The following is a 12,903-nucleotide window of genomic DNA, read 5'->3' as shown; positions in this document are numbered from 1 at the left end:
GTTTTAAGTTTAATGTCTGATACTGAAAGCTTGCCATTTTCTAGCCTTTTTTTTTTTTTTTTTCTGATGTAGCTTAAAACAACTGCCACAGAGTGCTTAGTTTTGGTGGAAGAGGGCTAAATTACAAAAGAAAAAAAACTTCTGACTGTAAGCTTGTAGTTTTAATAAATGTAGTTGAACAAATGTAATTAAATGTATCAAAAGATGTGAACAAATTCAGATTGCAATTATTATTTTTAAACATGTGACAGTTCTGAACTTCAACATGGAGCTTTGTAATACAAATTAATTTTGACAAATTCTCTTTTAAAAGCACAGTTAGTGGAGAGATATTGAAAATTCTATCTATCCAGATTCTACAGTACTTCATTTCGCAAACAAATAAATAAATACCACCATCACCACCCCAAAAACAATCAAAACCAAAACCACCACCAACAGCAAATAACAAAAATAAAACAAAACAAAAAATACACCTGCATGGAAACTGATGGACTAGATTGCAGTTCTGTACAGAGCAGAAACTGTGCATCTAGGTAAACCATAGGTGCTCTTGCTATAGAGCTTTAGAACTCACAACACTGAACCCTGGTTATTCTCTGATTACTGACTCTGAAAGTGGAAGACAGCCAGCATCTGCTGGACTCATTTTCTGAGAAGCCCACATGGTGCTTAAAAGGAGATAGTTATTTTCCTTGGCTTACTGGGTTGGTGTCCAGAGTGAATGTTATACAGTACTAACAAGAGGATGTCTGGAGAAAGGTCTTATTCAGTCCTACCTGTGAACCATTATTTGTTCTGATGGCAATAGCTAGTCTTCATGAAGATAACAGAAAATGTTGCTTATTAGTTTTACAACCTTCAGATGAGCAATTCACTCCCCCTTGTCAGATGGTAGTTCTACTTCACTACAGCCATTACTTCAACAGCATGAAAATATTGGAAAAAAAAAAAAAAGAAAAAAAAAAAAGAAATATTATTTTATAAAGTTGCAGTAATGCACCTTGAGTACTGCAGGAGGTTTGCCCATTGAATTCAGTGACAGCAGGGCCCAAAATACCTGACTTAAAATTAAATGCTTATTTTATTTATTTCAGTGGATCTGATATCTTACCACCCATGGTTTGTCAGGTACCCAAATCTCCCACAAGTACTTCGGCATATCTCCAAAATTCAGTGCCTAAAAAGCAATAATATTTAGATAAAAAAGATGTGTCATTCTTACTACAGATCTTACTACCGATAAGCCACCGCCCCAAAAGCCCAATATTGGCACTATATAATGCAAAATGGGTGAAAATTTCTGTCGAAGGAAGATAAATAACCTTTAATGAGGGCTCACAAACTTCAGATGACATAGCCTAGTGTTACCAAACATATGCATGGTAATATTTAAAGTGCTACATCAAACATCAGTTTGGTTTTTGAAGGCTTATTGTGTAACACTCTGCTGCAACCAGACAACAGATTTTCAGACAGCAGGGCAGGTTTTTATTGTTCTGTTTAGTGAACTACCAACTGAAATTGCTGTCTCATAACGAGATATTTTTTTTTAATTTAATGCACTATTAAGCTTTTTATTAAGATATTATTAATCAACCATGAGACTCTAAAAAGCAAAAACAGCAGATCTTTAAAGCTGCAATTAAAGCTGTGTTTAATGTGGGAGCATTAATGGATGTTCATGCTCTGTTACTAACTGCTGAATATAAATAGCACTATGTACATCAGGTTCCCTCCTAATACTAAGACACCCCAAAATACCATGTCTTCAAGGTCTCAAATCATTATGACTCCATGTGACTATAAAATAACTGTGGAGGGAAAGTTCAGTAGGTTACCCAGTTTGAAGAACCTTCAAGACTACATATTCCTATAGGAACTGAATTGGTTATCCAATGTGAAAAAAGAATAGTACCACAATAATTCTGAACAATATAAGCCAAAAAAAAAAAAAAAAAAAAAACACGTGCATTTGAAAGGATAGTCTGAAATGCAGGAATGCAGGTATTAACCCAGCACCAGGCCTTTTTGCTGTTCTATTTTATTGGAGAAAAGAATGCTCCCCAGAGAGAGAATGTTACATTAAGAGTAATGTATCTGGAAAGTCAAACAATTTCAAATCCATTCTCTGTAGAGTAACATGACCAAATTGTAAACAAGTATTCTGTGCACCATATTCAGACAGAACATTAGCATTCTGTACAGAATTGTTTATCCACTCCTATAACATCATATAGTGAGCAAAATCCTCAAAAAACTTTACATCAAATAGTACTTTCATTCACAGTGGAAAACACATGTCTCTTCCAAAGTACTCCCAACAGATACCTCAGATATTTCACACAAGTTCTGTGTTCTTGGAGAATTATATCACAGTTCTAAAAGCTTTTTTAAAGCTTTTTTCAAGAACTCCCCTTGAAAGCAAAAAGTCGTTGAACGTATTTGTATCAACGAAAAGTATTCTCCTCTGATATCTGAAGTTACATTTTCAACTGACTTTAGGAGGTCCCTTCTTTGTCGTATAAAATTTCATTTAAAATAAAAGAAGAAAACGCTTTACACAAGTAGAAATGTTATTTGGTCTTATACTCTGAATCAAAAGGTACTTATACAATCCAAGGAGATTAAATAAGCATAGTTTAAGAGAAAGGTAAAAGCCACTGAGAATGCCTCATTCTAAAATCTGCCTGTACCTCCTCTGATATTTTGTTTTCCTCATTTACATGAGTACAAATGAAGTGCAATTCACCCAAAGGCAACAGAATTAAACCATTGAAAAAGCAGACAGGGAGTCCCTGTGGATCAAGTTCTCTTTTTAGAGTGTATATTGCACAGTTTTATCTACTTTGATAAAGTGATGAGTTTTTGAAGGCTGACTGTGTGACAAGTTATCAAATACTTTCTTACTTGATAGAAAGTCACCTTTACATAAATAAATCACCTTTACAGAAATTATAAGTATTGTTTCCCAATAACAATTGGAAAGTAATCACAAGAGTAATTTCAGTAACAGCCAATAATGAGTTTTTTCACTATCCTCTAAGCTTTCAACTGGCTTAGTGAGACAATCAAAACAAGAATGGACAGGAATAAAATTCCATTCATATAGAAATTACCAATTAAAAATAGCAAATGCATGGCATCATTGAGTACGAGAGCATTTTTCTACATAGCAACTTTCCCAAAAAGCAGACTGCTGCTACATAAGAAATAAAATGTCTTCTTCGCTTTTATATTGCTTTTGGTAATAATTAAGATCATTACGTGTGGCAGGGTCAGCAAAGAGAGCAGCTTGCCTTGATCCCCATCTTTCTACAGCTTCTCTGTTCCCACCAACAAGCAGACAGAAGAAAGAAGTGAAATGGCTCCTGCTCTGTCTTGCAAGCAACTATTCTAACTAGAATTAAACCTGGACCTTACTCTTCACCCAAATAAATTACAGCTGGAGACTGAAAGAAGAAAGGTTTTGACACAGACAAATATATATATTTGAATATATATATGGATATATATATACATGTACACATAAGGAAAGAGTAACATGAAACATATTTTTAAAGTATTACAAAGAATGGTTTAATGTTTCAATAGGAGATAAGTTCCTTGTCCCTGAGGTCAGTGCAGAATGTACTCCCATTATTTGTTGACCTAAATTCATGATTTCTGAAAGGGTTCATGACTACCTTACATTTCAATTTCAGGGTTGGATTCAAGAGGTCTTAAGAATATATAGCTTCTTCATCAAAAGGTGTTGAAAAGTCAACATAATTTAAGGTATCATAAAACATGCAAGATTTGTTTCTGTAAAAGTTAGTACAGTTTTATCTTTTTCTTTCCAACTATTCTTCTATTTCATGAGCTGACATCAGCAAAAACCTTCAACCAAAATGCACACAGGCTTTTTATTTCATCTATCATCTACCATTGACAAACAAAAAGGTTGTGAGAATATCTTGAGCTAAACAGGTTGGATGGAAGAGGGAAATGACAAAGTCAGCATCACAGATTTGATTGTAATCCATAGCAAGGAAGAACACACAAGCACACACAACTTGGCAGTTGCTTTTTCCCAGTAAAATGAAAAAATAGAACCACAGACCTGCTAAGAGTCTGAAAACAACCTACTGTGTCATCATTTTATGCAAGAAAGAAAGAGAGAGAGATTAGCCTAAACTCCTACAATAATATGGATTTTTCAGCTGACAAAAGCAGTACTACATAAAATCTTTTCTGTGCTTTATTTCTAATTACTTTCTATCCTTTAATGAACAAGAAAGTACTTGATCTTGAAAGTCCTTGTGCAGTCAAAACTCCCACTAAAATTAATGGGACATTTTTTCCAGTCTAAAAGCTCTGAGATCAGGCCTCAAAATTAGCTTTCTAAGCTCCCATTAATCAAACTTTTAGGTTTCGTTTTTTTGTTGTTGTTTTTTGTTGTTGTTGTTTTTGTTTTTGCTTGTTTGTTTGTTTTTTTGTTTGTTTTTCCTTTTCTACTAGGATCATATATTCAGAAATACAGATGCAATACAGAAATCATAGTCTTTTCTGAGGAAGGAAGAGTGCTGTACTTTTTTATCATCAAAATTTTAATTCAATTTCACAAGTGAAACCTTGATTTTGAAGAACATATTACCTGGACACCAAATTCTTAATTTTTCTTCTTCAAATACTTTATAGAGATGTCACAGATCACCTGTAGAAGTTATGGTGTCTGATTTGTACAAGTGAAACGTGTACATAAACTTTCTTATTAAGCAAACTTCTCTGAAACTAATGGACAAAACCAAGAAATTCTGAACATCCTTGTCTCCCAATTCCCAATAAAGGGACTTCTCTCTTTCCAGAAGTTGGAGGAAAGCTGGTTTGGAAAAGGGTGTGGGGAAAATACAGAGTTAACATACTGAGTTAAATAACATAAGTTAAACATGAAAAAAGTTCATTTTTCCTGTGGAGCCCCACACAACTCACAACGTTACAGTGCATAAAAGAAAAAAATTAAAAATTAAAAAAAAAAAAAACATTACAGTGTATAAAAGAAAAAAATAAATCCTTATTTGGGTGCCTACTAGCAAGAAAGATCTGAATTCAAAAGAATGTACAGTATTTTTGGCTGTAAGACACTAGCATCATTACACCAGCATCGTTCTCTGTTTTCTCTGCCTTAATTACTATAGGAGGCTCTTGCACAGAAGTAAAATTAAAATACACTATAACTTATCAAATCAGGCAGTACTAACAGCAGTGTAGAAAAGAAAAGCCATGAGACTTGTTTATGTTTGATCATTAATAAGCCTTAGCAGGGATAATTTCTTTTGTTCATTTTTTACACTTAGGTGTCAAAGTAGCATGTATATGAGAGAACTGAAAGGAGAGCACTGCATTTAATTGCTCACTTAGAGAGCCTGTGTACTGGATGTATTACATCTGGATGTATACCATCTGGATATGACGGATATGGTTCTGCATGGATCCTTACATAGGATATTGTACTTTTCTGTGAAGACACCTGTGGAAGTTCTGTAACATCTCCTCCATTTATTAAGAACTCAGCAATAATGAACTACTGCTCTTTTAATTTTAGTTGAGAAATAAAAGACACAGCAGATAACAGAAAGAAGGAGAAATAAGGATGATAAGCTCATTTGCATTTTGACACATTGACACACACACATGCAAAATACTTCCACAATAAACATCAAATTGAAGAATAAGCACCAGATAAGTCCTTGCCAATTTACTGGGTTCTTGTGTTTGCCAGCTGGCATGTTTTAAATTGACTTCAGTATTCTTTTGCCTACAGCTTGCCTTTAAAGGCTGTAATTTAAAAGACTTGAAAAATCACATAAAAATATTAAATAAATAATACTTAATGGTAATGGCTGCTTCTCCTGAGAGAGGAAATAAATAAAAAGAAAAGCAGAAAGTAAAAGCAACAACTACAGCAGTTGTAGACATAAGTAATTTTGCATGTTTTCAGAAAAAAAAAAAAAAAAGAAAAAAATAGGTAAAGTCATTTCTAAAGGATCTTTTTCTAAAGTAAAACCTTAAAAAGCAAATTACAATTTATTAAACAGAACTAAAGTAAGAATATAAAGTCAGTGTTAGAACTGAAAGGTTCACAAGACATGCAGTTATTTTCCTTTGTAAGCAATTAAATATGTTTTTAGAAAGAGAAATTAAAATCTTCTTAGGTAAAGAAATTAAGTACATTTTTCACTGCTCATTCTTTTAAACCTATTCTAAAATCTATCTGTATTGATATTAGCAATGAACACAGAATGAAGAAAATCTAGTGAGAGAAACGTCTTCTATATCACACAGAAATTCTGCCCCACCAGAAGAAAACAAAAAGAAACTTCATAATGAAAATTTGATTTTCAAACCATGTGCATTCCCCTATACAACTTGAAACACAGTGCTCTGTATACTATCAACATTTTACTGTTAAAGTCTGTGGTGGTTTTACTCAGGTGGGCAGCCAAGCTCCACCACAACCGCTCTCTCACTCCCCCTCTCCTCAGAAGGAAGGGGGAGAAAATACAACACAGAGAACTCGAGGTTTGAGATGAGAAAGGTTTAATTAAAGGGAAAGGGAATGGGAAGGAAAAACAGATACAAAAGAAACAATCAGTCCGCGCGGAAGCACAGAGAGAGAGAAAAATTATTCTCTACTTCCCATCAGCGAGCGGTGTTCGGCCACGTCCTGGGAAGCAGGGCGTCAAAACATGTAGTGGTTGTTCAGGAGGAACAGCCCCCTCCCCCACGAGAGCCCCCCCTTTTATTGCTGAGTGTGACATCAGGTGTTATGGAATATCCCTTTGGTTGGTTTAGGTCAGCTGCCCCGGCAACATCCCCTCCCCATCACTTGCCCACCCCCAGCTTGCTGGCTCTTGGGGGCTTGGAAGGAGTCCTGATGCTGTGCCAGCACTACGCAGCAATAGACACAACACTGGAGTGATATCAGTGCTGTTCCAGCTACGAGTGCAGAGCACAGCACTGTGTGGGCTGCTGCAGGGAAAAGGTGACTCCAGCTCAGACAGACCCAACACAAAGTCACATCTTGTATTTACCATTGTTTCACAGATCTCTATCTCCTGCTTTTGTCCCAGACTCTTTTTTAAATAAATCTGTTACTCAACTAATAGCTGTTAAAATGAAAGGAAATAATGCTGCAAAGACATTGCAAACCAAACAGTAAGTTCACCTTCTTACTCTGCAGTGAATTAGTTCTCATCTATTTATTGTCTATGTAATGTCTAATTAAAATTGATATCCTGGTATTAGACCATTTGACAGGTATAAAATTTTATAACTTGTGAGATGGTGAATATGTAATTTCAGTAGAATAGTTTGCTTGTTTTGAACACAGACATCTAGACGTAACACACACATAAAGGCAACATAACACAATCATTAACCAAGGACAGAACTGTCTTGGCATTTCTAATTCAGTACAATTCTTTATGGCTGAAAGGGATCTGGACTGACTGTTAAAGATAACAGTTTAAAACTGGACTTTGCCATAGAAGATTATATCATCATCCTGCAAATAACAAATTATTGTGGTTTTTTTGTTTGTTTTTTTTTCCTCTTATTGTTCCCTAATATTATGAACTGTGAAAACTTCCATCCTTATCTCAAGAGCAAAGACATGGTCATATACAACAAAGAATAACATGTGGTTCTTGAGAATAGATGACCATTACTTAGGTCCATGTGGGTTATCCCCACATGAAATAAATTGGTGGTTTCAATTTAGCTCAAAGTAGATGTGATTTATCTATGAAATACCACAAACAGACTACTTATTGGAAATTCTAAGGTCAAAGAGTTCAAAGATTCAAACCACTACCTGACCAAGAGTGACTGGCTCTGTACTGCTGTTCACTGCAGTGCATCTCTTATATGGATAAACTATGAAAAGTAAATGCTAAAGGTTTACATCCTTTCTTGGTTGTGAAACTCTCATAAAGTAAAGCTACAAAAGTCTCAATTATATGAAAAATAGCAACATCCAGGGGATAGATCATTTCAGTAGCTGCACCATTAAGCTAGAAAACTACATGCAATGGGAAAAAGAAAACAGTTTATTGCTGATAACATGTAGTCTCCAGATATTTCTAAATATCTGCATATTAGTGGTGGCACGTTTAAAAAAAAAAAAGGGGTGGGGGGAAGGAGAGATAGTATGTCTCTTTAAAAGCAGTAAAATGTCTCTCATGCTTTCTCTTTTTCTCAGAGGCAGCATATTGTGAAGGACAATCCTTTACACCTCATAAGAGGATTCTAGTCTGGTGGGAAGATTCTCAGGGATGCAAAGTTACGTTTTACTGAAATCCCAAAGGTAATGGTTATTCAGCTTTGAAACTGGCACTATGATTCAATGTACTATTTTTTTCTCCCAGTTCTATGCGTTGACTCCAATCCTGTGAATTCTGTAAGCTAGAATTCATGCTGGGAATGAACGCTGAGACTTTCTTGTAATAATTTACACAGGTGGCTCAGCAATTCTGTTATTAAGTGAACAAATTATAAAGTGAGCAGCAGCCTTCTGGTTGAGGAGGAGGGGTAGTTAATTACTGTTACCATTGAAAGAAAAGAAATGTAAACTTCCAACAATAGTCTGAAGAAAATCATGTGGAATTTATTGTGATCAGTTTATTTTTCTCCCAATAAAGAATAGCAATAAAGCAATCCTAATGAAGACCATCAGAATATCAAAGAAACAAAGCAATGCTCACAAAGAAACTCCAGAAATCACCCTGATTACAATGACTAGAAAGTGATTGACTGAGCCCTTTGTTAGCAACTTTTCTCTTTCACAAACTGAAAAAGAAATATTTTGTCAAGATTTGCATAAAGAACCTACATTGTTACAGGCATTCCTATTCAATTACTCATATAGCTTGTTTCTAGTAAGTCTAATCTTATTTTCTTTTCCGTCTGAATGTCACAAATTTTATCTCAGTACTTACACTGAAGTTAGTATTAGAAGGAGCAGGAAGGGGTTGTACTGAGGTTTAAAACATTTCATACTTAGTAATACAATTATCACAGCTGCCTACCTAATTGGTCAAAGGTTGATGCATACATCAAGAAATCTTAACTGATCTGCGTTGATCCTATTGCCACACATTCTCTCTCTCTCTCTCTCTCTCTCTCTAAAATAATATAAAATAAAATAAATAAAAAAGGCACATTTCATGCTTTCATGTTATGAATGAGGCTTCTTCATAAACATCACTACCTTCTTAAATAGTCTTCATTAGTGTTCTCTCTAAAAATGTTACAATTTTATGAAAGATAAGCCTGAAGTGGAAACAGAGGTCACTAAATACATGATAAACACACGCTGTCTTTACTGTATTTTGGATACCAAACATATTTCACTCATTTTAAAGAACAAGATAACAAACATTTTTCAATAAGATAATGTCAAAAGGTCTAAAAGCTTTGCTTGTTATACCATCCCACACTAATCCTGACATTGCCAGCAGTTGATTTGTATCAGTATTACAATATAATGTAATTAGTAATGGTAATATTACCACAAATCGTATAAACAGCACTACTCTACTGCCTTTGAATTAGTTTTGTAAGCATGTTAATAACATACCATCAAGCATCAATATGAAACCTTGACAGCTTCTTGAAAAAAGGCTGTGCATGTCTAAGCAATTTTCTCATACACAGGTTTTCTTTAGAAAACATATTGTCACTATTTCATTAGCTCAGAAGTATGCATAAAAGAATCTCTGTTAAAAAAGTCTGACTGCTAGCCAAGAAAGCATATGTTCAATAGTCTGTATTAACTGCTGGCCAGGATAGGGTTGTAGGTACTACAGCATCAAGTGAATTTCTTCTTTAAAAGATGTCTTAACAGTGAAGTGAATGCTTTTTATTTTCATTCTTTTTCAAAGGGGGAACCCTTTGAATGGCACAAAATGTCATTTTGACAGTATTTCAACAAGGTCTGTTAGAATGAAAACAGTGCAAACATCTTAGGTCTACTCCAAAGTCTCTGAAGTCCAGCAGAATTGTGGATTGTGTGACCTAACCTGGTCACTTTCCTTAAACTGTTTTTAAAAAATAATAATAATAAAAATAATAGAGAATGTCTCCAAAATGATATTTGTGTATTTCTGCTGCATATTCTACTGCAATCTGAGAATAATCAAATCCCAGCGTTCAACATTACTTGCAAAGGCAGAAACATGGTCTGCAACTCAGTTTTCCAACTTGTGTTATGCTGTTACTGCAATCAGGTCTGTGACCTGCTCTCTGGACATGCCACTCCTTTTACTATAGATGGAGTCTAACATCAGGGTTTGCAATTCAATATTCATTTTGCTGTCAAAAGTTCAGCAAGAGGAATTTTATCATCACTATTTTCCGTACTGTCAGGCAGTTGGCTGATCTGATTAGCTTTCCATTTTATATGGAACTGCTAACTTAATAAGGCATTTAGAATGCCAATAGATACCCTTAACATTATGAGATGATGCATACAAGGGTATAGAAAAGTCTCTTTTATCAAGTTAAATTATATAGAGATGGAAAACAGAATTTTCTCTAATCTTGTGGGGTTTTTTTTGTTTTGTTTTGTTTTGTTTTGTTTTTGAAACAGTAAAACCATTTTAATTCAGTATTCTTCAAAAGATTTTATATCTATAGTAGATATCCCTCACATAAGAGCTTAGTCCAAATCTTTACAGTTTGGTTACTGCAAGTAAAAATATAATGGAAGGGGTTTTTGATTGGTTGTTTGGTTGTCTTGTGTTTGTTTGCTTGTTTGAAAGCACCAACAATCTTAAACATGGCTATATTGATAGAAATTTACAAAATTTACAATCACAGGTAAACTTTCACAGTTTCTCTGAAGGAAATTTAATGTTATGTAACTGTATTTTTCTGTGTTTCCACTTGCCAACCTGAAAACCTCTGAGATTCCATATGTCATTAATTATATAACACCAACTTTCTAATTTATTTTTTTTTTAGTCTTGCAGGGGGGGAAAGGGAGAGTGAGGAACAGCATTTTTCTTCTTTCACCAGGGAAACATTGGGAAACATTTTTTACAATCTAGGAGATTCAGGTGTTTTAGAAGATCTTTGACAAACTTGAGACATTAGATAAAATGGTCTAAACTTAATTTTCAGGAAAAAAAAAAAAGTTAAGAATCTGAATCCATTTGAAAGTGTAGACAGCCTCTTTGTTTTAAATTTTATCTCTTGCTTGGGAAACAAAAAAAATGGAGATGGGCTAACCATCCTAAACAGAATCCTTCCCTTCCCCCCTACACCCCTGGTTTCCTTGCCCTTATTTAGATGGATCCGTTCTCCTCTCCATTTCAGCTTCCAGGGTTTATCTGAAATTTTACTACTGCTTGCTCTGTTTTGATTTCTTTTAATATTTTTAAAATTTAAGTGGATTTTGTTTAACCGTAATACTTTTTCTTTATCTATGCTTAGTTGTTGTGGTTTAACCCGGCCGGCAGCTAAACACCACACAGCCGTTTGCTCACCCTCCCCCCTCCCTCTCTGGGATGGGGGAAAGAAATGGGAAAGCGAAGCTCATGAGTTGAGATAAAGACAGCTTATTAAGACAGGAAAATAATAATAACAATAATAACAATAACGATGATAATAGTACTACTACTAATAATGTGTACAAACAAGTGATGCACAATGCAATTGCTCACCACTGACCGATGCCCAACCTAACCCCGAGCAGTTCGGTCCCCCTCCCTCGGCTAGCCACCCCTATATATTGTTTAGCATGACATCAGATGGTATAGAATACCCCTTTGGCCAGTTTGGGTCACCTGTCCTGGGTCTGTCCCCTCCCAGCTCTTGCTGCACCGCCAGCCTGCCCGCTGGCAGGACTGATTGTGAAGCTGAAACGTCCATGGTGTAAACTTGGTGTAAGCATTGCTCTGCAACAATTGTTATCAGCACTCTTCTCATCCTAAGCCAAAACATAGCATTCTACCATCTACTAGGAAGAAAATTAACTCTGCCCTAAGTGAAACCAGGACATTAGGGTAGAGAACAAAGATGTGATTTGTTCAATAAAGCAAAAATAAGCAACTATTTTTAACATTTGAATGTAGGGTCATCATGAAGTCATCCTTCCTGTATTGAGGTATTCTAATTAGAGAAGAGGGGGAAAAATCTCTAAGATTCCCATCATCTAAGGATTGTTTAATCCATGAAAATTAGAGATCTATTATATTTTTAATTTCTATGGTAGCTGGCACAAAAATACAAAGAAGCAAAACACAACTCTTCCTTTCCCTCCTTTTGCTTGACAATCACAAAGATCTAGGACTGACCAGAATAATACTGTTCCATGACTCAGATTCAGTTTATGTAGCCAAGAAGAGCCTCTTCATTACTCTTAAACTCCTGATAAAATATAAAAATCATTCCTTTGATTAGTCTTTTATATTAACAACTTTCACAAATACCAAATATGTGCAGGTTTTATATTACACTGACATTTAATGTCCCATTGAAAATCCAGTATTCCCTGATGTGATAATCTTCTGTTATAATATAGCAGTTGATAATACAGCAACAAAATTTAAAGCTTTTATTAACTCTGAAATCCAACATAACTTTTCCATTATGTTCATAAAATTTAATATTACCTTAAGAAAATATTAGCACATCAATTAATTCAGAAGCTGTTTTATCATGATAATTACTTATATCAGATTTTGGAAAGGTAAGTCGCATTTAGTGCTGTGATACAACTCCTATATTTATTTACAAAACTCCTATATTTAATTACAAAGACTCTTCTAAATTTTGAATTTAGGAAAACAAAGCTTTACAAACAAACAAACAAACAAAAACTCTCAAGCTAAAATACAAATGACTGGTTTTGTGCCAAAA

The 12,903-nt window shown here is 34.8% G+C and overlaps 1 protein-coding gene across 4 annotated transcripts in view; it reads right to left on the bottom strand.

Moving 5' to 3' along the window:
- The window catches only part of PCDH9 (protocadherin 9), a 735,508-nt gene that overhangs the window by 415,851 nt on the left and 306,754 nt on the right, over positions 1-12,903 (bottom strand). For 2 of the 4 annotated variants that reach the window (XM_072032509.1, XM_072032510.1), the window contains exon 3: positions 1,115-1,180. The exons of the other annotated variants lie outside the window; for them this stretch is intronic. In XM_072032509.1, coding sequence (XP_071888610.1) covers positions 1,115-1,180 — 66 coding nt within the window. The remainder of the gene's footprint in view (positions 1-1,114; positions 1,181-12,903) is intronic. 4 annotated transcript variants of the gene reach the window in all.

Source organism: Anas platyrhynchos, chromosome 1, assembly GCF_047663525.1.
Source record: "Anas platyrhynchos isolate ZD024472 breed Pekin duck chromosome 1, IASCAAS_PekinDuck_T2T, whole genome shotgun sequence".
NCBI lineage: Eukaryota > Metazoa > Chordata > Aves > Anseriformes > Anatidae > Anas > Anas platyrhynchos.
The sequence above is the reverse complement of the archived record's forward strand: the minus strand, read 5'-3'. Positions and strand labels throughout refer to the sequence as shown.